Source organism: Coregonus clupeaformis, chromosome 21, assembly GCF_020615455.1.
Source record: "Coregonus clupeaformis isolate EN_2021a chromosome 21, ASM2061545v1, whole genome shotgun sequence".
In the NCBI taxonomy this organism is placed as follows: domain Eukaryota; kingdom Metazoa; phylum Chordata; class Actinopteri; order Salmoniformes; family Salmonidae; genus Coregonus; species Coregonus clupeaformis.
In genome coordinates, this window is record NC_059212.1 from 42852540 (window position 1) to 42876551 (window position 24012).

The 24012-nt window shown below is 44.0% G+C and overlaps 1 protein-coding gene across 1 annotated transcript; it reads right to left on the reverse strand.

Annotated features, from left to right (window-relative positions):
- Positions 1 to 20446: 20446 nt before the first annotated feature.
- ndufb3 (NADH:ubiquinone oxidoreductase subunit B3) lies at positions 20447 to 22778 on the reverse strand. Its single transcript, XM_041841283.2, has 3 exons — positions 22673 to 22778; positions 22103 to 22234; positions 20447 to 20711 (listed from the first exon to the last, which is right to left on the reverse strand). Exons 2-3 carry the CDS (start codon positions 22231 to 22233, stop codon positions 20561 to 20563), a joined length of 282 nt encoding a protein of 93 aa, XP_041697217.1. The 5' UTR covers position 22234; positions 22673 to 22778; the 3' UTR covers positions 20447 to 20560.
- Positions 22779 to 24012: the final 1234 nt, after the last annotated feature.

Sequence of the window (24012 nt, forward strand, 5' to 3'; positions counted from 1 at the left end):
CACTTCAACTGTGAGAGACGGAATCTAAAACAAAAATCCAGAAAATCACATTGTATGAGTTTTAAGTAATTCATTTGCATTTTATTGCATGACATAAGTCTTTGATACATCAGAAAAGCAGAACTTAATATTTGGTACAGAAACCTTTGTTTGCAATTACAGAGATCATACGTTTCCTGTAGGTCTTGACCAGGTTTGCACACACTGCAGCAGGGATTTTGGCCCACTCCTCCATACAGACCTTCTCCAGATCCTTCAGGTTTCGGGACTTTCAGCTCCCTCCAAAGATTTTCTATTGGGTTCAGGTCTGGAGACTGGCTAGGCCACTCCAGGACCTTGAGATGCTTCTTACGGAGCCACTCCTTAGTTGCCCTGGCTGTGTGTTTCGGGTCATTGTCATGCTGGAAGACCCAGCCACGACCCATCTTCAATGCTCTTACTGAGGGAAGGAGGTTGTTGGCCAAGATCTCGCGATACATGGCCCCATCCATCCTCCCCTTAATACGGTGCAGTCATCCTGTCCCCTTTGCAGAAAAGCATCCCCAAAGAATGATGTTTCCACCTCCATGCTTCACGGTTGGGATGGTTTTCTTGGGGTTGTACTCATCCTTCTTCTTCCTCCAAACACGGCGAGTGGAGTTTAGACCAAAAAGCTATATTTTTGTCTCATCAGACCACATGACCTTTGCCAATGACCATCTGGATCATCCAGATGGTCATTGGCAAACTTCAGACGGGCCTGGACATGCGCTGGCTTGAGCAGGGGGACCTTGCGTGTGCTGCAGGATTTTAATCCATGACGGCGTAGTGTGTTACTAATGGTTTTCTTTGAGACTGTGGTCCCAGCTCTCTTCAGGTCATTGACCAGGTCCTGCCGTGTAGTTCTGGGCTGATCCCTCACCTTCATCATGATCATTGATGCCCCACAAGGTGAGATCTTGCATGGAGCCCCAGACCGAGGGTGATTGACCGTCATCTTGAACTTCTTCCATTTTCTAATAATTCCACCAACAGTTGTTGCCTTCTCACCAAGCTGCTTGCCTATTGTCCTGTAGCCCATCCCAGCCTTGTGCAGGTCTACAATTTTATTCCGATGTCCTTACACAGCTCTCTGGTCTTGGCCATTGTGGAGAGGTTGGAGTCTGTTTGATTGAGTGTGTGGACAGGTGTCTTTTATACAGGTAACGAGTTCAAACAGGTGCAGTTAATACAGGTAATGAGTGGAGAACAGGAGGGCTTCTTAAAGAAAAAACGAACAGGTCTGTGAGAGCCGGAATTCTTACTGGTTGGTAGGTGATCAAATACTTATGTCATGCAATAAAATGCAAATTAATTACTTAAAAATCATACAATGTGATTTTCTGGATTTTTGTTTTAGATTCCGTCTCTCACAGTTGAAGTGTACCTATGATAAAAAATGACAGACCTCTACATGCTTTGTAAGTAGGAAAACCTGCAAAATCGGCAGTGGATCAAATACTTGTTCTCCCCACTGTAGCTAGTTTACGTTAGCTCTGCTAGCAGCTCTGGTTTAAAATTGCAAAATAACTTTAAGTTACCTGAACGATTCCGGTAGCATCACGTACCACATATGTGGCGGGTGGTTCCACATGTCACCATGTGATCGATGAGCTGATTTCAACCTTTTAATAGTGTGACTGGAAGCTGATTTCAACCTTTGAATAGAGTGACTGGAAGCTGATTACAACCTTTGAATAGAGTGACTGGAAGCTGATTACAACCTTTGAATAGAGTGACTGGAAGCTGATTACAACCTTTTAATAGAGTGACTGGAAGCTGATTTCAACCTTTTAATCGAGTGACTGGGAGCTGATTTCAACCTTTGAATAGAGTGACTGGAAGCTGATTACAACCTTTGAATAGCGTGACTGGAAGCTGATTTCAACCTTTTAATAGAGTGACTGGAAGCTGATTTCAACCTTTGATTAGAGTGACTGGAAGCTGATTTCAACCTTTGAATAGAGTGACTGGAAGCTGATTTCAACCTTTGAATAGAGTGACTGGAAGCTGATTTCAACCTTTGAATAGAGTGACTGGAAGCTGATTTCAACCTTTGAATAGAGTGACTGGAAGCTGATTACAACCTTTGAATAGAGTGACTGGAAGCTGATTTCAACCTTTTAATAGAGTGACTGGAAGCTGATTTCAACCTTTGATTAGAGTGACTGGAAGCTGATTTCAACCTTTGAATAGAGTGACTGGAAGCTGATTTCAACCTTTGAATAGAGTGACTGGAAGCTGATTTCAACCTTTGAATAGAGTGACTGGAAGCTGATTTCAACCTTTGAATAGAGTGACTGGAAGCTGATTTCAACCTTTTAATAGAGTGACTGGAAGCTGATTTCAACCTTTGAATAGAGTGACTGGAAGCTGATTTCAACCTTTGAATAGAGTGACTGGAAGCTGATTTCAACCTTTGAATAGAGTGACACGAAGCTGATTTCAACCTTTGAAGAGAGTGACTGGAAGCTGATTTCAACCTTTTAATAGTGTGACTGGAAGCTGATTTCAACCTTTTAATAGTGTGACTGGAAGCTGATTTCAACCTTTTAATAGTGTGACTGGAAGCTGATTTCAACCTTTTAATAGTGTGACTGGAAGCTGATTTCAACATTTTAATAGTGTGACTGGAAGCTGATTTCAACCTTTTAATAGTATGATTGTAGTCTAATTGGGTGCACCCACCATGAGGGGATCCCTGATGAATTTGCTATCACAAAAGAGGTCCCCTGCCCCAAAAAGTTTGAGAATCCCTGGTATGTGGGACAAATTCTGAGATGGACCATTGCTAGGCAACAGTCTGACGGTAGAGGGAGAGAACACCGGCGAACTTCGAGCTAGTGTGGTAAACAAGACCGAGCTTTTGCTGGTAATGCCGTAGTGATAAGAAGATCCGCCGACACTGTACTCTGTTTTTAAAGGTTTATTATAACAAAGGTTCCAGCATCGGAATTTGACAGATTCTGCAGATATCTGTGAGACAGCACAGCCAATCAGTAATTTGCTATTCTCCTTATTCTATTGTTCAAGACATGGTTTTATATCCTTTATGACGTAATATGGTGTGATTCTAAAAAACCAATCCCTAGTCTTTTCTCCCTCACTCCCCATATCATCTTTCCATGAACATTAGTAATGCTTTCCAGATGTTTTGAGCAAAGTAGAGTAAAGATCATCTATTACACCATTTTGCCACATCAGCAAAATCTTAGGGCCAAGTTTCCTACTTTTTGCAACGGTCAGCGTTTCTAGACTGTTAAGATACTACATATTCCCCCCTTCGAGACTAATTAAGTCTCGAAAACAAAAAGAATAGGATTATGACAAATAACAATTTTTGTTCTTGAGTAACTTTAACAATAAACCAAAATTTATGGAGATTAAACACATGTTTATATAGACAAATTTTTGTATGTAGTGTAAATACATTATTATAGAGTGTAAATAAATTGTTATGGAGTGTAAATGAATTGTCATGGAGTGTAAATAAATTGTCATGGAGTGTAAATAAATTGTCATGGAGTGTAAGAGCGAAAAACCTGTCTGGCAGCTTTCATTCCAAATATCCATCAGTCAGTCAAGACAGGAAAATTCTCTCACGGCCCCTCTGCCCTAGGCGACCACCTAAGTACTCCAGATCAATTCATACATCTTCATGAATACATTTTAAGCTATGATGCAATTGAATACATATGAAAACCCCAGCAAACAAAATACAATCAAAATGTCCACATTCAGGCTGGTCGACCCATCGGACCCTCCTGTGGATTCTCTCTGTCCTTGCCTAGACCCCATATCCCTAAACTTCAACGAAATAAACAAAAACATCTGAGGTCCCCACATGTACCCAACACAGAAAACATAATTGTTCAGAAATTAATACAGAAAGAATATAACACTGGAATGTAGTAAGAATATAACACTGGAATGTAGTCCACTACACTTCATCTCCTCCACAGTGTCGTCTTTCAATGCGACGTTGATGATGGAATCGGAACATTTCCACTCCTTCCTTGTTCCACTTCCTCCAGTCCATTCATATTGTCCATGTTTGAGTATTTGAGTCCCTCTACATATTCCCCCATATGCTTCTGGAAGAAAAGAAAATACCAAACAGTATCTTTTGCAAAACAACACATGCAAATTAAAACATCAATATCAACTAAAAATGATATAAGAATTCCAAAAATGATATGAATTCCATTTCCCCCCTTTGATTCATCACAATAATATAATCATCCCACAATCAGATATTCCAAATTTCCTAGAGTTATTTCAACCCTAGTTTTCATAACATTTTAGTCTGACTTTTTCCAATTTTTTTCTTTCTCTAATTTTTCAAAAACCATTTCACTGATTTATTCACAAAACTCTTTCCCATTTTCTTTTGAGTATATTAAATCGGGAAATTCCCACCTGCTGATGACTTCTTTACACAATAACTTTGCAACCGACTGAGCATCTTTTATGTCAGACAGGTGTGTGTGTGGATGAGTGTCGGAATCAAGCGCAGGCACCAGGATGACTTCAACCGTCTTTAGTAACGTAACCAAGCACGTACACAATAATATAACCAACCCAACCGGGTGGCGCAAAACAATTACGCACCAAACACAGTGCGCAAATAACAACGAAAAGCGCATCGCAGTCTGAACTCTCGGGCACAAGCCAACAACGAGAGAAACTAGACACGATACAGAGGCAGTCTGACATAAACAATCACGCATAACACCTGCCCCAAACCAAGAAACTAAATAGGAGAACAATCAAGACACAAACAAGGGACAGGTGTTATGCACAGACAAAACCAAACGAAACAAGAAACATAGAACGGTGGCAGCTAGTACTCCGGAGACGACGACCGCCGAAGTCCGCCCGAACAAGGAAGAGGAGCAGCCTCGGCCGAAACCGTGACAGTACCCCCCTTGACGCGCGGCTCCAGCCGTGCGCCGACCAGAGCTCGGGGGCCGACCCGGACGACGCGGAGCAGGCGCGCGCAGGATGACCCCGATGGAACTCGGTCAGTAGGGACTGGTCCAATATGTCCCTCCTGGGCACCCAGCACCGCTCCTCCGGACCGTACCCCTCCCACTCCACGAGATATTGAAGACCCCCATCCGGCGTCTAGAATCCAGGATGGACCTCACGGTGTGACGCCGGAGCCCCTCGATGTCCAACGGGGCGGAGGAGTCTCCTCAATCTCAAAGTCCTGGAGTGGACCAGCTACCACCGGCCTGAGGAGAGACACATGGAACGAGGGGTTAATATTCTTGTAGTCAATAGGTAATTCTAACCTATAACTCACCTCGTTCAATCTCCTCAGGACTTTAAAGGGCCCTACAAACCGCCGACCCAGCTTCCGGCAGGGCAGGCGGAGGGGCAGGTTTCTGGTTGAGAGCCAGACTCGATCTCCCGAGTGCGTACACTGGCCCCCTCACTGCGGTGTAGGTCGGCGCTCGTCTTCTGTCGACGTATGGCACGCTGCAGATGGACGTGTGCAGCGTCCCACGTCTCCTCCGAGCGCCGCACCCACTCATCCACAGCGGGGGCCTCGATCTGGCTCTCGTGCCATGGTGCCAGAACCGGCTGGTACCCTAACACACACTGAAAAGGGGTTAGTTGGGTGGAGGAGTGGCGAAGAGAGTTCTGTGCCATCTCGGCCCAGGGCACATATCTCGCCCACTCCTCCGGCCGGTCCTGACAGTATGACCTCAGAAACCTACCCACATCCTGGTTGACACGTTCAACCTGCCCATTACTCTCCGGGTGATAACCCGAGGTAAGGCTTACCGAAACCCCCAACCGTTCCATAAAAAGCTCTCCACACTCTGGACGTGAACTGGGGGCCTCGGTCAGACACTATATCCTCGGGTACCCCGTAATGCCGGAAGACATGGGTGAACAGAGCCTCAGCGGTCTGTAGGGCAGTGGGTAGACCCGGCATGGGAAGGAGACGACAGGCCTTCGAGAACCTATCCACAACGACCAGGATGGCCGTATTCCCTGTGAGGGTGGGAAGGTCGGTAACAAAATCCACCGAGAGGTGGGACCAGGGTCGCTGTGGAATAGGCAGGGGTTGTAACTTACCCCTGGGCAAATGTCTGGGTGCCTTACACTGGGCACACACCGAACAGGAGGAGACATAAATCCTCACATCCCTAGCTAACGTTGGCCACCAGTACTTCGTGCTAAGGCAGTGCACTGTCCGGCCGATACCCGGATGGCCAGAGGAGGGGGGACGTATGAGCCCAACAAATGAGGCGATCGCGTATCTCGAGCGGAACGTACGTCCGACCCACAGGACACTGAGGAGGACTCGGGTCGGTGCGTAACGCCCGCTCGATCTCACCATCAACCTCCCACACCACCGGAGCAACCAGACAAGACTCCGGTAGTATGGGCGTGGACTCAACTGACCTCTCCCCTGCGTCATACCGCCGGGACAGAGCATCTGCCTTCCCGTTCTGGGACCCAGGGATGTATGTGATCTTGAACACAAACCGGGCCAGGAACATAGCCCAACGAGCCTGGCGAGGATTCAGTCTCCTAGCTGCCCGGATGTACTCCAGGTTACGATGGTCAGTTTGAATGAGGAAAGGGTGTTGAGCCCCTCGAGCCAATGCCGCCACACCTTTAGGGCCTGTACTACGGCTAACAGCTCCCTGTCTCCTACGTCATAATTCCGCTCCGCCGGACTGAGCTTCTTTGAGTAGAACGCACAGGGGCGGAGTTTAGGTGGAGTGCCAGACCGCTGGGAAAGAACGGCCCCTATCCCGGCCTCTGACGCGTCCACCTCTACTTGGAACGGTAAGGAGGGATCCGGATGCGCCAACACCGGGCGCCGAGGTAAACAGGTCCTTCAGTCTCCCAAATGCCCTGTCCGCCTCAGCTGACCACCGCAAGCGCACGGACCCCCCTTTAACAGAGACGTGATGGGAGCTGCCACCTGTCCAAAACCCCGGATAAACCTCCGGTAGTAATTCGCAAAACCCAAGAACCGTTGCACCTCCTTCACAGTGGTTGGGGTCTGCCAATTACGCACAGCCGAGACCCGGTCTACCTCCATCTTCACCCCTGACGCAGACAACTGGTAACCCAGAAAGGAGACCGACTTCTGAAAAAACAGACATTTCTCTGCCTTGACATATAGGTCATGCTCCAACAGCCTCCTCAATACTCGGCGCACCAGGGCTACATGCTCAGCACGGGTAGGGCTATACACCAGAATGTCGTCGATGTACACAACCACTCCCTGTCCCTGCATGTCCCGGAAAATCTCATCAACGAAGGATTGGAAGACTGAGGGAGCATTCATCAACCCATATGGCATGACTAGATACTCGTAGTGCCCAGAAGTCGTGCTAAACGCTGTCTTCCATTCATCGCCCTTACGTATGCGCACCAAGTTGTATGCGCTCCTAAGATCCAATTTTGTAAAGAACTGCGCACCGTGCAGTGACTCCGTCATAGTCGCAATCAGAGGAAGTGGATAGCTGTACTTCACTGTGATCTGATTGAGACCGCGGTAATCAATACACGGCCGCAGACCTCCATCCTTCTTCTTCACAAAAAAGAAACTTGAGGAAACGGGTGAAACGGAGGACCGTATGTATCCCTGTCTAAGAGACTCAGAGATGTATGTCTCCATAGATCTTTTCTCCTCTTGAGACAAGGGATACACATGGCTCCGCGGGAGAGCTGCGCCTGACTGGAGATCTATCGCACAATCCCCCCGTCTATGAGGCGGCAGCTGAGCAGCCCTAGTCTTACTGAACGCCAGTGCCAAATCCTCATACTCGGGGAATCTGCAATGCTGGCATTAGATTCGGACTCTCCACCGAGGTCGCCCCTATGGAAACACCCAGACATCGCCCCTCACATTGAGCAGACCACCCTTTAAGAGCTTTCTCTCGCCACCCAATAATAGGGTCATGAGTTATCAACCAGGGAAGACCCAACACCACCGGATACGCAGGAGAGTCAATCAAATAAAGCTGAATTCTCTCCTCATGACCCTCCTGCGCCATCATCTGAAGTGGTGCTGTGACTTCCCTAATCAAACCAGACCCTAACGGACGGCTATCTAGGGCATGGACGGGGAAAGGCTTATCCACTGGGATGAGGGGAATCCCCTAACTCTAAACAGAACTGGCGATCTATAAAATTCCCAGCTGCGCCTGAATCTACCAGCGCCTTATGCTGGGAACGAGGTGCAACCTGTGGGAAACAAACAGGCAAGGTTAGGTGCACGACAGAAAGCTCTGGGTAAGCAGGGGCGCCTACTCACCTGGGGTGACCCCCCAATGCCTGTCCTGCCATCTCCTCTCTGGAGGACCCGCCCCAGCACCTAGCCGCAGTGTGCCCTCCACGACCACAGTTGGTGCAAGGGCCGGGTCCCCGTGGGCTCCTCCTCCTCCGTTCCCTAGCGCCAGCACCCGAGCTCCTAGGACTCGGCTCGGAGGCGTTGGAGAGTGGAATGGGCGAACCCCCCTCCGGGACGCCACGGGTGGCGAAGCAGGGTATCCAGCCGGATGGCCATGTCGACCAGTTGGTCGAAAGTCAACGACGTGTCCCTGCACGCCAACTCTCGCTGGACGTCCTCTCGGAGGCTGCAGCGGAAATGGTCAGTCAGGGCCCGCTCATTCCACCCTGCATCAGCCGCTAGGGTCCGGAACTCTAATGCAAAGTCCTGGGCGCTCCTCATCCCCTGTCGGAGGTAGAACAGACGTTCCCCCGCCGCCTTCCCTTCTGGTGGATGGTCGAATACCGCCCGGAAGCGGCGGGAGAACTCCGCGTAGTTCGTCGTTGCGGCGTCCATTCTCCTCCACTCGGCGTTGGCCCCTCCAACGCCTTGCCCGGTGAGACAGGAGATGAGGGCTGAGACGCTCTCGTGTCCCGAGGGCGCCCGGGTGGACGGTGGCGAGGTAGAGCTCCACCTGCAGCAGGAACCCTTGACACCCGGCGGTGGAGCCGTCGTACGCCCTCGGGAGCGAGAGCCGAATCCCACTGGGTTCCGAAGAGGACACTGGAGGGCTGACCGCTGGATCTGGGTCGGTGTGTGGAGGTTTGGGAACCCCGCTGGTCTCCCAACGGTGCAGCGTGGTCATCACCCTATCCAGAGCGTGGCAGACCTGGTTCATCCGGTCCTCCTGACCTCGAAGACGTTCCGCCAAATCAGCTGGTGGCGCGGTCGCTCCTGCTGATTCCATCTTGATGCGTGATTCTGTCAGACAGGTGTGTGTGTGGATGAGTGTCGGAATCAAGCGCAGGCACCAGGATGACTTCAACCGTCTTTAGTAACGTAACCAAGCACGTACACAATAATATAACCAACCCAACCGGGTGGCGCAAAACAATTACGCACCAAACACAGTGCGCAAATAACAACGAAAAGCGCACGCAGTCCGAACTCTCGGGCACAAGCCAACAACGAGAGAAACTAGACACGATACAGAGGCAGTCTGACATAAACAATCACGCATAACACCTGCCCCAAACCAAGAAACTAAATAGGAGAACAATCAAGACACAAACAAGGGACAGGTGTTATGCACAGACAAAACCAAACGAAACAAGAAACATAGAACGGTGGCAGCTGGTACTCCGGAGACGACGACCGCCGAAGTCCGCCCGAACAAGGAAGAGGAGCAGCCTCGGCCGAAACCGTGACATTTTAGCTTAGTTGAACATCTTATGCACCACTTGGTATATGAATGTAACCAAGAATAACAATCAAACATTTTTCAGACAGATTATGCACCTACCTATGACATAGCCAATCTATTCAAGAAAATATGGTTCCCAAAAAACTCTACTCCTTTGTGATCTTTATCCTAATCTCCCTTTTACAACATAAGCTAACCCATAGCTTACTAAATCATCATGGTTTCTCCAAAACAATATGTGATTGCTACTCTAAGGATTTTTTCTATTGTCTTCAAAACACTTGCTTTCGAAAGTCCTTCAATTTCTGGTTCAATTCCTTGGATTGCTTCATCTTTCAATGGATACTGATTCTTCCAAGGAGGTCTAGCTCCTGGTCGAAGTTCAACTTTCACCGGTTGGGCTGATTTCACAAGTCCAATATCGGTACTGTGTTGAGACCACAGAAATTCTGGAACTTGTTGCAACATCTCCTCTTTCATAGGGTCTGAATCCATCTTCACACTGCAAATAGATTCGCTGTGTTATCCGTCACAGCTTGTGGCTCTCCTTGTCCTTGAGCCGAAATCATGATTTTCAGAAATCGCTGATTTTTACTCTTCCAAATCCTTCTCATAATTAGTTGATTTGACATAGTGAGATGTGTAACCTCTTCAGGCTGAACACAGATAAAAGCCTTTCTGCTATCCATCATCACTTCCCATAGTCCATTGTTTACTTTCACTTCCTTTGTTGGATCTTTTTCTCTTCTTCTCTAATCGGTGCTATCAGTTGAAACTCCTCCTTTCGGATCTTCTGGGCACCTCCAGAATTCTTGCTCCTTTCCTCTAAAGGGTTCACCTGTCCTCCAGATGATCTTCACTTGCTCCTGTATCTTCCTCTGAAATTATTTATTTCCATAAACTATCTATGGATATGAAACAACTTGTACCACTAGTTGTGGCTGGTATAATTGCATTTGACCTTGTTCAGTTGAAGCTGTAGCAGTGATTGTTATTTGGTTCACACTGATTCTGCATAACCAATGCTTCTCTTCTCCTTCTTCTTCACCAGTTGCATTTGATTGAGTTTTCTGAGAGTTTCTTGGTCCTGTTCTTTCTGGTTGTGTTCCTTTTTCCGGTACAGATCCACTTGATGGGCTATATGATCTGTATAGACACCTTTTGTCATGCTCCCAAGTCCAACCACTTCTGCCAGTTTGCTCCTTACCGGTAAGGGCAGTCCCATCTGTAGTTTAGCTCTCAAGATTGACTGCTCAATTTGACTCACATCTGGATCATTTCCGGTAATATTTCTCCACACTTGATGAACTCTTGACACGTAGGCTCTCGGATTTTCTTGTTGTCCTAGTGGGTCAATCAGAATGTTGTCAGGATGCACATTGGTTGGAAACGTATCCTTCAGTGCTCTCCACAGCCGATTCCTGCTTGCAGCCAACAATTCAGGATCATTCACAGCAGTTCCCACGTATCTATGAAGTCCAGCTCTCTGAAAAATTTCTTCCATGCCTGGAATCCCAAGGAGATTAGCCAAAAGTCTCTTAATGTCTCCTATGGCAGACTGTGTTCCCACCGTAATTTCTTCCAACTTTGAAATCCAAGGATATGCTCCATCTTGAAGAGTAGGCAGCTTCTCAAGTATATCTGACATATCGGTATTCTGCAAAGGCTTATATTCTAGGTTTTGTCCTCGAATGATCACCGGCATAATTTTCTTACTAGTGCCATCTTTCCTTGGCCTCAATGTATATCTCTTCTCAGATTCTTGGGATTCTTTTCTCAGCAGCTTCTTCTCCTTTGTCTTCAGCTTTTTGAGTCGTTCTTCCAGTTCTTTTACTTCTTCTAAGTTATTGGCCTTATACAGGTATGATACGCATCGGTCTATATCTCTTTCTACTTCTTCTGTGTTAGTCATTGGAGGATAAAATCCTCTTGAATATGAAGCACCTTTAGTCTCCAAATCTTCATCGCTGTCTCCATCTTCATTTTCATCAGGGCTTGAATCGCTTGTATTCTTCTTCTTCCAACTTCCATCACCCCTTCTTTCCGCTCTGGCCAACCTCTGTCTGATGACAGGGTCATATCCACCCATGATCTCTTCTGAATCACTCTGATCATCATCATCATCATCATCATCAAGTTCCATCCTCCTTGATCTCACTCTACCCTTAGTTTCCAGACATCTCGTTTTGTTCCTGCTTTTGGAGTTTGGATTCATCTTTATGGTCGTTTCTGCTTGTCCTCTCTCTATTATTCGTTCATCTTCATCTCTGATGCAATAGTCACCCTCCTGAATGATCACTGGAAGCTGAGGATAAACGTCCTTAAACTTGGCTTCTTTCTCATAAGGTGGGGGTGTTTTTGCTGAATCCATATATGAGAAAGGTGTATTGACTTCTGCAATCAGTTTTTCTGTCACCTTCACCTCTTTTGCCATTTTCTCTGCACCTCTGTCTCTCTTATCTTTTGTGTCTTTTATCAGTTTTTGTCCTTCATTTTCAAAAAGCTTAAGAACACCCAGCTCTCTTTGTCTTTTTTCTTTACGAAGTTTTCCTTTCTTCCCCTTCTTTTGATCTGTCTTATACGTGGATACAAGCACTTGCATTATCTTGATGACGTCTGGGTTAAAAGTGCCTTCCAATGGCCATGGTTGTTCAATGTCAGGCCAACGTTTATTCCATTTTTCAGATAATTTTGCTATACCATTAACTAGAGGATTACTATTCTGTACTACATGAAGAGGAGTAATTGCTTTTGTAGTTTTGATGTCCTTTTTCCCCATTGTAATGACTATGTTATGTGTTTCCCTCTTGTTTCCTCTCTCTTTTTTTTTGTTATAAAAAAAAATTAATCTATTAATCCAATCAATCAATTAACCAAATCAATCAATCAATCAATCAAATCAATCAATCAATCAATCAACTATTAATCAAATCAATCAATCAACCAATCCAATCAATCAACTAATCAATCAAATCAATCAATCAATTAATCCAATCAATCAACTAATCAAATCAATCAATCAACTAACCAAATCAATCAATTAATCAATCAAATCAATCAACCAATCAACTAATCCAATCAATCAACTAATCAATCAAATCAATCAACCAATTAACCAATCCAATCAAGTCAATCAATCAATCACTAATCAAATCAATCAACTAATCAAATCAATAAATCAATCAACTAATCTAATCAATCAATCAATCAATCATTAATCAAATCAATCAATCAATCAATCCAATCAATCAACTAATCAATCAATCAATCAACTAATCAAACCAATCAACTAATCAAATCAAAAAATCAATCAACTAATTCAATCAATCAATCAATCAATCAATTAATCCAATCAATCAACTAATCAATTAAGTCAATCAATCAATCAAGTCAATCAGCCAATTACTAATCAAATCAATCAATTACTAATTATTCTGTGAATTTTATTTTACCAAATTATTGATTAGTGCCAATCTTACCACATCCGATGAGGAAGAGTAAAGGAAAGTAGTCAACTCCAGAGCAATTCAATAATAAAAAATAAAATAAAAACCTGTACCAGCAACACTACCCAATTGCTTAATAAGCAATTAATTACCTTAATTTTACAGAATAATTTCAATGCTGGATTTCCAACACAACTCTAATCAAAACAAGTCATTGACAAAAACTCTAATGTGCAATTATCAATTACATTAATTCATCAGTCTGTTGCCAAGTTCCTGCGAAATGGTCACAACATGAAACATTCTATGTAAATACAATGTATCAATTATATCCTGTAAGGGAAAGTAGATTTGTGAATAATAACAGCACTGGCCTTGATTTGGACTGGGTTGCCGTCACTGGTGTCAGTTGATGTCAGCACCTCCCTCTCTCTCTCTCTGTCTCCTCCTTCTCGTCTCTCGTATGACAGAAAGGCAAAAGAACAAAGAAGAGTTTAGTTTATACTTTTTTCCACATTCACGCTAAGAAATAAGCAAACAGCTTAACCCAGGAATATTATAAATAGCTCAATAACATTTTATTTTATTCATTTATTTTATTATTATTATTTTTAATCCGTTAATATATCTCTCATTCACCAACTCAACCGATTATCAACCAAACAGGTTTACAGTCAAGCAATAGTTAATGCAAGAGAACATTTCACTTGTGTGCAAAATTCCCCCTCCCGTTTTTTTTTTTTTTTTTTTTTTTTGTCTGCACTGAAAACGGACTCTCCCAATCAGTTCAGTGCAGGGGAGTGGCTGAACTCATAAATCCTACGCGTGCGCAGTTCAGTCACCAATGTGATTTCAGAGTGGAAGGAGCTATAGACTGTTGCTCCGTTCTCTTCTCCCATAGACAATAACACTTAAGACTTTAACAGAGCTCACAAACTGAACACATAGAACATACAGAACACAGAACACAAACCCACTACCAAGCTTGTTATCTTTCACTTATCTGCAGATTTATAGTTATGCTGTTATCAATTACAAAACATCTCTATACACTCTTAAAAAGTCCTCCCTGTAGGCTCATGATTAGTTAGTAAACTATAGAGACTCATAAGATCTTTAAACTTATAGTCCTTCCAGGGGGCTCATAGTTTATATAGTTTAAGAATTACAAACGTTCTCACAAACAGAGACTCATAAGATTTTTAACCTTAACTTCGTTGTAGGGGTTTTAACTTTTTACTCTAGGGGCTTAACTTTTGAAAACAAAAATACCTAACACATTTATTTACAAGAGACTAAAAGCTCAGGTCAAAGCCTTAGTCGACACACATCTGGAAGTAATCAGAGACGCAGCCCCCCCTTTTCTTTTTTTTTCTTTTTTCACACACACAGACAGACACAGAGAAATTGGCTGTCGTTCTCTCACACACACACACAGAGACATACAGGAGTAATTTATACAGAGCAAGCTTGCTTATCGCCGTTCCTATTTCTTTTATATACCTTTTGCTAAATTTCTGCTACCTTAAGTTGCCGACATTAAATGAGAGGTCACATTGGACATACAATCCGTCAACCATATTCCAAGAGGTAACATACAATTTAATATATGTCGTACAAACTCACTGTTCCCAGAACAGACCCGAGAGTCAATCTAACAACTCTCCCAGGATTTATGGCCCATCATATTGATCGCCTTGTGTTACAAGGGCTTCCTTAAATTAACGGCGCCCTAAAAGTATACTTATTTTATTCCTGGCCTTATTTCTTCATAATTTTCCTGGACACTCTCTCACACACTTTTTTTTCCAAGCCAAAATATGTGTGCCCAGTGTCAATAATGTCTATAGACTCTCCCCCCTTTCTGCGTTGTTCTCAACGCAAACTAATTTAGAAAATTTAGAACGGAATTCCCATCACACAGCAAACAGAACCAGCAAAATGCACGCATAAGTAATTTAACGGTACATCTTGAACGCACACACTCTGGACTCACAAAACGACCAATGCCCAATGATTTAGTGATAAAAACTCACCCTTAGTTGCCGGCTTCTTGAGAGGTAGTCGTTTTGTAGCCCAGGAATGGAATGCAAAGAAAAGACGTAACACGCCCCAAAAATAATAAAAATTAAAACTACCTCGTCGCCATTAAATGTGGTAAACAAGACCGAGCTTTTGCTGGTAATGCCGTAGTGATAAGAAGATCCGCCGACACTGTACTCTGTTTTTAAAGGTTTATTATAACAAAGGTTCCAGCATCGGAATTTGACAGATTCTGCAGATATCTGTGAGACAGCACAGCCAATCAGTAATTTGCTATTCTCCTTATTCTATTGTTCAAGACATGGTTTTATATCCTTTATGACGTAATATGGTGTGATTCTAAAAAACCAATCCCTAGTCTTTTCTCCCTCACTCCCCATATCATCTTTCCATGAACATTAGTAATGCTTTCCAGATGTTTTGAGCAAAGTAGAGTAAAGATCATCTATTACACCATTTTGCCACATCAGCAAAATCTTAGGGCCAAGTTTCCTACTTTTTGCAACGGTCAGCGTTTCTAGACTGTTAAGATACTACACTAGCAACGTTAATAATTTGTTGTTTTGAGTGTTTCAAACGTTGATAACTCACTCATTAAATAAATACCCGTAGCTAACAATCGTGAGGACAGCAAGGGTTTGTTTTTGGATTTTTTCAACTGTAATTGAAAGTAAAAGACCAGCCACATCACTCTGCCTCTCTCCCCTCCGGCCCAGAGGCTCAACCATTGCGATGCTGTTAGAGGCTGAACTGGCATACTGCTCGTGAGTGAGCAACCACTCTTTGTGGTAAAAGATCGACAATAATAGTTTTAGATAAGGGACCAGTCAAGTTTTTTCTGAGGACTGTGCTTTTGTTTATTTCTCTGGTTGGATGGAATAGTGTGTCCAAATTTAACTTTCCGTTTGCGCCGCCTCTCTCGTCCGTTTGCGCCGCCTCTCTCCTCGCACACAATTCTTATCAAATGTATTTGGAATAAAATAATGTATTTAAAATTAAAGTACTTGGGAATGTATCATGTTTGACAATGATACCAATTTTCAGTTGTCCTGATACATCTTGGGGATCAAACACAACAGCAGAATCTAATCTAGTGCATAGCTATACTCATTCAAGAGCAGTGTCTTTGAAGGCCACATCTCTTCTGAGGCCATCCATGGTGACTCCTGTTTCCCACATGGTATCCCTCTCTTTCTCTCTACCTGTTTCCCACATGGTATCCCTCCCTTTCTCTCTACCTGTTTCCCACATGGTATCCCTCTCTTTCTCTCTACCTGTTTCCCACATGGTATCCCTCCCTTTCTCTCTACCTGTTTCCCACATGGTATCCCTCTCTTTCTCTCTACCTGTTTCCCACATGGTATCCCTCCCTTTCTCTCTACCTGTTTCCCACATGGTATCCCTCTCTTTCTCTCTACCTGTTTCCCACATGGTATCCCTCTCTTTCTCTCTACCTGTTTCCCACATGGTATCCCTCTCTTTCTCTCTACCTGTTTCCCACATGGTATCCCTCTCTTTCTCTCTACCTGTTTCCCACATGGTATCCCTCTCTTTCTCTCTACCTGTTTCCCACATGGAAGACTTGGTCTTTTACCTAATAGGCCTATCTTCTGTATACCCCCCTACCTTGTCACAACACAACTGATTGGCTCAAACACATTAAGAAGGAAAGAAATTCCATAAATTAACTTTTAGCAAGGCACACCTGTTAATTGAATTGCATTCCAGTTGACTACCTCATGAAGCTGGTTGAGAGAATGCCAAGCGTGTGCAAAGCTGTCATCAAGGCACTTTTGGTTACTACATGATTCCATATGTGTTATTTCATAGTTTTGATGTCTTCACTATTATTCTACAAAGTAGAAAATAGTAAAAATAAAGAAAAACCCTTGAATGAGTAGGTGTGTCCAAACCTTTGACTGGTACTGTATATATCCATTGATTCTTGAATAATATAATTTATAAATGCCTCATGAGCTTAATTCAACCCAAAAGTAGAAGCTTGTTTTTCTCCAACGTTTCTAAACATTGTAAATGTAAACAAACACTATGACCTCATAACATGGTTAAAACAACACTATGACCTCATAACATGGTTAAAACAACACTATGACCTCATCACATGGTTAAAACAACACTATGACCTCATAACATGGTTAAAACAACACTATGACCTCATCACATGGTTACAACAACACTATGACCTCATAACATGGTTACAACAACACTATGACCTCATAACGTGGTTACAACAACACTATGACCTCATAACGTGGTTAAAACAAGAATGTTGATGTCATGGATGGTCCGTCCTTGCATCCATAGCTCTGTCTGTTAATCTGAGAGTAGTTACATGTTTCCAGGCCCATCCCTCAGCTTTTACCAAAAGAGGCGGGGCGACCGTTTTGTTATTGTTTCATCTGTGGATTTGCCCTTTAAACAGCTGCATATTATCAAGATATCAAAGTGTCCCCAAGACAAAGGTAAACAATAGGTCGATAGTATATGCAGCATATGGCTTCACTTTTCACGTCAATAGCACTTTTCAGTAATGCTCAAAGCCATTCAATGAGCACAGCATTTATTTTTCATCTTGAATCAATGAGCTCAATCAGTCCTCCATGACAACAAAATCCTAACCAACCGAGTAGGGTTGTCTAGTAAGTCCTTAGTTTGGGGTTCTGCTCAGCTAAAACACTTAGGCTAATCTACACTTCCATATCTCCAAGTCCTATTCTTGAAGATCAAGGAGTATAACATTTATTGGAATGACTGGAATTCTGATAGACTTTGGTTTTTAATGTAAAGATATAATTTAATTGTATTATTATCTGTAGTAGAAAGCGATGGGTTAGAAGAAGCCTACATATCCAATCCATAAAATAAAATGTAACATCATATATGGCCAGCGATGTAAACTTTAACATTGATTTATCCTGCAATAGATGTCGTTCAATTGTTTTGTCTTCTTCTAACGCCTCTTAAGAGGAAAGTAATCTAAAAGTAACTGAATTTAATCCGATTACGTTACTGAGTTTGGGTAATCCAAAAGTTATATTACTGATTACAATTTTGGACAGGTAACTAGTAACTGTCAGGGATTACATTTAGAAAGTAATCTACCCAAACCTGTCAATAACTACAGCGATTAAACCGTGAGTTCGGCAATCTTACCTGTCATGCGTGGTCAATGTCTCTGTGTGAGTATCATATCTAAGCTGAAAAGCATCTCCATCATGTGTGGATAAGATAACTCCTGTAATAACTAAAGGTACCACAATATGCCTGATACCACTTAGCAGATGCTTTTTATCCAAAGCTGTCTACAGTACAGTGCAGTGCAGTGTGTTGGCTCACCACGGTGCACGGGCCTTCCTGACCCAGTGGGACCCATTGTCTGTAGGAGGGGGCGTGTCACACCATTCCCATGGTAATGCTGCTGGTGTTCGGAGACCAACCTGACAATACTCAGCGATTGGCCAGTAAGGGAGTGGGTGTGGTCCTGGATATTAACCATGTCACCGTGGAAACACTGCTTCAGGCGCTGGACGAGGTTGTCAACACCACCAGCTGAGACGGTCAGAGGCGTGTGAGAGACGGTCAGAGGCGTGTGAGAGACGGTCAGATTCCAGCTGTGGATAAATGTGTCTGCTAAATGGCATGTCTATGTGTCTCTGTGTCCAGTGTGCCGTTCACAAGTCCAGTGAACCCCCTAGAACTCTGTCTATTGGACAGTTTGTGATGTGCCACATAGCCCCTTCCCAGGACCTTAACTGGGGTGTAATCATTGCGGAAACCGTTTAAGAACCAAACGAAATGGGGAGGGACCTACCTGGACTTGTCCAATAGAAACTCTCGTTTGCATTTTCCGTTTGGAGTAAACGGTTTCTGTTGCAAAACGTTTTTGCAACATACGAAACGTTTTGCAACAGAATCAGTGTAATGATTCCACCCCAGGCTGCAGTACCACAGCCTGGACATGATTGGCCTGATGGTTGTGGTGACAGCGAAGTGCTTGTTGCTGAGCTTGCGAAGGTTAACAACCAGGAAGAGGAAGCAGGACTGACCAGGAGGGCAGAGCCAAGAGCAACAACATGAATCTCCTTTAAGTTTCAATTTCAGAAAATTTGTGCATAAAAAGTGGATACCAGTATTTCCTTAACACCTGGACTACTGCTCCTACAGGCCCAGACATTCCACTTGTTCTATTGCACCAGCAGCACACCTGGTTCTCCTTCAGTAGAGTAAACTCAGATCATCTCTGAGAATAAGGGAACTGAACGGAACCAAACGGTCTAAAATGGGGAGGGACCCTAGCCGAATTTGGGTTGCGAAACATTTTGCTCTGGACTGTGCATTAATGACCCCAGCTGTGTTAAGGAAATAAAGATGGTGAAAGCTGAACTGTGGTCATGCAGGATTGCCAGGTCTAGCTTAAAATGGCATTTACATTTTAGTCCTTTAGCAATGACCACTCAAAACCAACCCACAAGGCCTGAAAACTAACCCCCCAAAATAAATTTGCAGCAAGAGGAATTGCCGGATCTCCATATTACCTAGCTAGCTCCATATTACCTAGCATTTATCCAATAGGTGTCTCCATATTACCTAGCTAGCTCCATATTACCTAGCTAGCTCCATATTACCTAGCTAGCTCCATATTACCTAGCTAGCTCCATATTACCTAGCTAGCTCCATATTACCTAGCTAGCTCCATATTACCTAGCTAGCTCCATATTACCTAGCTAGCTCCATATTACCTAGCTAGCTAGTGCCGTTATTTATGTTGTTCTCACATCACTTGTCCCCTCACTCAGGTGACTCAGAAGCAGTCCTCTCTCAGCACCCCCTCCCAGAAGCAGTCCTCTCTCAACACCCCCTCCCAGAAGCAGTCCTCTCTCAACACCCCCTCCCAGAAGCAGTCCTCTCTCAACACCCCCTCCCAGAAGCAGTCCTCTCTCAACACCCCCTCCCAGAAGCAGTCCTCTCTCAGCACCCCCTCCCAGAAGCAGTCCTCTCTCAACACCCCCTCCCTTCACTCAGCAACAGCCTGCCTCACAGTCAGCAGCAGGTCACAGTAAAATGAATAGATGGCGACCGCGATGCAATTTAGAAGTAGCCCAAAAACCTGCAACAAATACATTTTCACCCGCAACATCGTTTTCAAAGTAGCCTAATTTACAGAAACTGCAGACATGGCAACCCTGGTCATGTGCCTGTTTCAGTGTCAGAGACAGTAACTATTAGCAACCACACCAATACAACCAGCAATTAAACGGATGAAATCACATTTATTATACAGAAAAAAAACATTAGCATTCCGGTCTGATCCGGTTCAGGGTTGCCTGTTCTGAAGTGTTATGGGGTCAGAGGTCAGGGTTAGTCTCAGTGGTCAGACTTCTTAGGGGGGAAGAGAGCGTACTCTACGGTCAGAGCCACAGCGAAGGCAGCGAAGCCCCATTTAAAACCCCTCAACATCACGTCTCCCAGGGATACAGGACGACTGAACCCTCCCATGTACCTCCACGCCTCGTTACTGTGGGAGAGAAATAAATGGAGAGAAACATCAGTATCCCTCACATATACAGACCCCTCAACTTTTTCCACATTGTTACAGTCTTATTCTAGAATGTATTAAATCGTTTCCCCCCATCAATCTACACACAATACCCCATAATGACAACGCAAAAAAATGGTTTAGAACATTTTGCACATTTATTAAAAATAAAACACTTTAATATTACATAAGTATTCAGACCCTTTACTCAGTACTTTGTTGAAGCACATTTGGCAGCGATTACAGCCTTGGGTATGACGCTACAAGCTTGGCACACCTTTATTTGGGGAGTTTCTCCCATTCTTCTCTGTAGATCCTCTCAAGCTCTGTCAGGTTGGATGGGGAGCGTTGCTGCACAACTATTTTCAGGTCTGTCCAGAGATGTTCGATCAGGTTCAAGTCCAGGCTCTGGCTGGGCCACTCAAGGACATTCAGAAACTTGTCCCGAAGCCACTCCTGCGTTGTCTTGGCTGTACGCTTAGGGTCGTTGTCCTGTTGGAAGGTGAACCTTCACCCCAGTCTGAGGTCCTGAGCACTGTAAGTCGCTCTGGATAAGAGCTCTGCTAAATGACTAAAATGTAAAAATGTAAATGTACTTTGCTCCGTTCATAGTCTCCTAGTCCCTGCCGCTGAAAAACTTCCCCACATCATGATGCTGCCACCACCATGCTTCACCATAGGGATGGTGCCAGGTTTCCTCCAGACGTGACGCTTGGCATTCAGGCCAAAGAGGTCTATCTTGGTTTCATCAGACCAGAGAATCTTGTTTCTCATGGTCTGAGAGTCTTTTAGGTGCCTTTTGAAAAACTCCAAGCGGGCTGTCATGTGCCTTTTACTGAAGAGTGGCTTCCGTCTGGCCACTACCATAAAGTCCTGATTTTTTGGTACCCTTCCCCAGATCTGTGCCTCAACACAATCCTGTCTCTGAGCTCTACCGATAATCCCTTCGACCTCATGGCTTGGTTTTTGCGCTGACATGCACTGTCAACTGTGGGATCTTATATAGACAGGTGTGTGCCTTTCCAAATCATGTCCAATCAATTGAATTTACCACAGGTGGACTCCAGTCAAGTTGTAGAAACATCTCAAGGATGATCAATGGAAACAGGATGCACCTGAGCTCAATTTTGAGTCTCATAGCAAAGGGTCTGAATATTTATGTAAATAAGGTATTTCTGTTTTTTTTCTAAAAACGCTGTCATTATGGGGTATTGTGTGTAGATTGCTTCGGATAAAAAATAAAAATAAAAATCAATTTTAGAATAAGGCTGTAACTTAACAAAATGTCGAAAAGGTCGAGGGGTCTGAATACTTTCCGAAGGCACTGTACATGTACACATCTTTACTGTAAAGATCTACCCCTCTCTCACCGTGCCCATGGGTCCTTCAGTCCTCTGGTCGCCAGTCTCTGCTGTGTGAACTCCAGAGGTGTTCCCTCTACCTTCCACAGCTTGAAGTCTGGCAGGCTCAGTTTACTACCGTGGCCGTGGTCTCCTCCCATCCTAACACACAGCATCATGGGTTTTGAGTTGTGGAACTAGCTCTCTAAGTTAGCTAATCTAACTAACTAGCTAACTGATCTTGACAAGTTTATAGCCATGCTATAGCAAGCTGCTAACGTTAGTTCATGAAAGCATATAGGACACACCACAGACTGTAAGAATATTTGATAGAACCAGAGATGTTAGGTTTACATGATCAGATACTCTTGGATTGTACTGTAGTTAGCTAGCTAACTAACACAGCTTGCCGACTAGGGCGCTAACTAGCTAGTTAGCCTGTTATTTAACGTCAGCAGTGGACCTCGGGAAGCAGCAATGACAAATATTTAACCATAAAACAATATCATCTCAGTCTTCAGTAGCACAACACATTTATATATCAAACACTTAGGTCTTATTTCATATATTTCTAATAGTATAAACACGTAACAGCAGTACCTGTCTGTTTGTGACCTCTGTTGTGGATGAAACACTACGACAATTGCACCTGATGTACGGCACTGCTACGGTACACTAAAGAGACCAAACCTAGTTCGTCTCAGACTTTGTCGGAGCGCAAACAAGCTAGTGTATTTGTAGGTCAGAACCATAGTCTGGACATAACTAGGGATGTGCATCTTTCCCTTTCAAGACGATACGATACAGGAACGATACATTTTAGTTTGAAACGATTCGGTGCAATTGAGTTTGATTAGAGAACGAATCGATGCATTAACATCTGTTGTATAAACACATGAGATGGGCCTCTCTGAAATGGCTGTGTGATGTATGTGTAATATGTATGTCTCCACTATCAATATAGCCTGTTTTTTGTCCCCCTACTATGGTTCTGAAATCACCATCACCCACTAATTAACTTGTCATTTTTTGCAGATGAATTGTTTGAGTTGGTAATGGATCAATATGTATCGTTAACAAGTTAGCTATGACATAGCCAATGAATATATATCACAACTTTGGGATTTCACCCCCATCTCAAAAACGAATGGTTTTGACCGTTCCGGACATTTTTATGGAGTTATTCTCTTCGGCCATGCAGTGTGGCTCGCTAAAGTGATTGTGTCCACGTTATGAAATTATCAACTTTACCCTGTATATTTAAAAATGACCATATACACTGATTGTTCAAAGCAAAACTACCAAAACTATTGCTGATGGTGAACCTGAACTTTCCAAATAAAATCTATTGTAAACCCCGTTCAGCCAGATGAGTTGTATCAGGTAGTTTAGGCCTACTTTTATTCCGGTAAAACACAGTGCATAGATAACAATAACCTAGCAAATTACACTGGTCTTTACTCAACTAATAAAGCCTCGTATCACGCAAGCCATTTTAGCGTGTGTATGCTGAAGGTGCAGAGCACAGGAGGTTGGTGCCACCTTAATTGGGGGGGACAGGCTCGTGGTAATGGCTGGAGCGGAATCAGTGGAAAGGTATCCAATCCATCAAAACACATCGGTTGCATTCCAGTAGCTCTTTTCCAGCCATTATTATGAGGCGTCATCCCCTCGCAGCCTCCACTGGGGCAGATGTGAAAGACCAGGAACAGGCCACGTACCAAGCGTTGGTGAGAACGTGAACCTGTGCGCAGTTTGACTAGACTACTGATATTGCCTGGGGTTGTTAGGCATGTAACGTCACATGCAGATCAATGACAGTCAACAGTTACATGAAGAAGAGTTGTTCAGTTGTCAGAAAATATGAGGTATTTTCGGAAGGTAGAATGTAATATGGGCAAACCCAAAAAAATGTAAACCGGCTATTTTCAGACCAATGC

What these genes read in the sequence shown, in the direction of transcription:
- ndufb3 (XM_041841283.2), bottom strand. Translation starts at nt 22,233, where the DNA reads ATGGGAGGAGACCACGGCCACGGTAGTAAACTGAGCCTGCCAGACTTC. An exon ending in CTGAAGGACCCATGGGCACG is followed by an intron (nt 20,712 to 22,102) that starts GTGAGAGAGGGG and finishes TCTCTCCCACAG; the next exon opens with TAACGAGGCGTGGAGGTACA.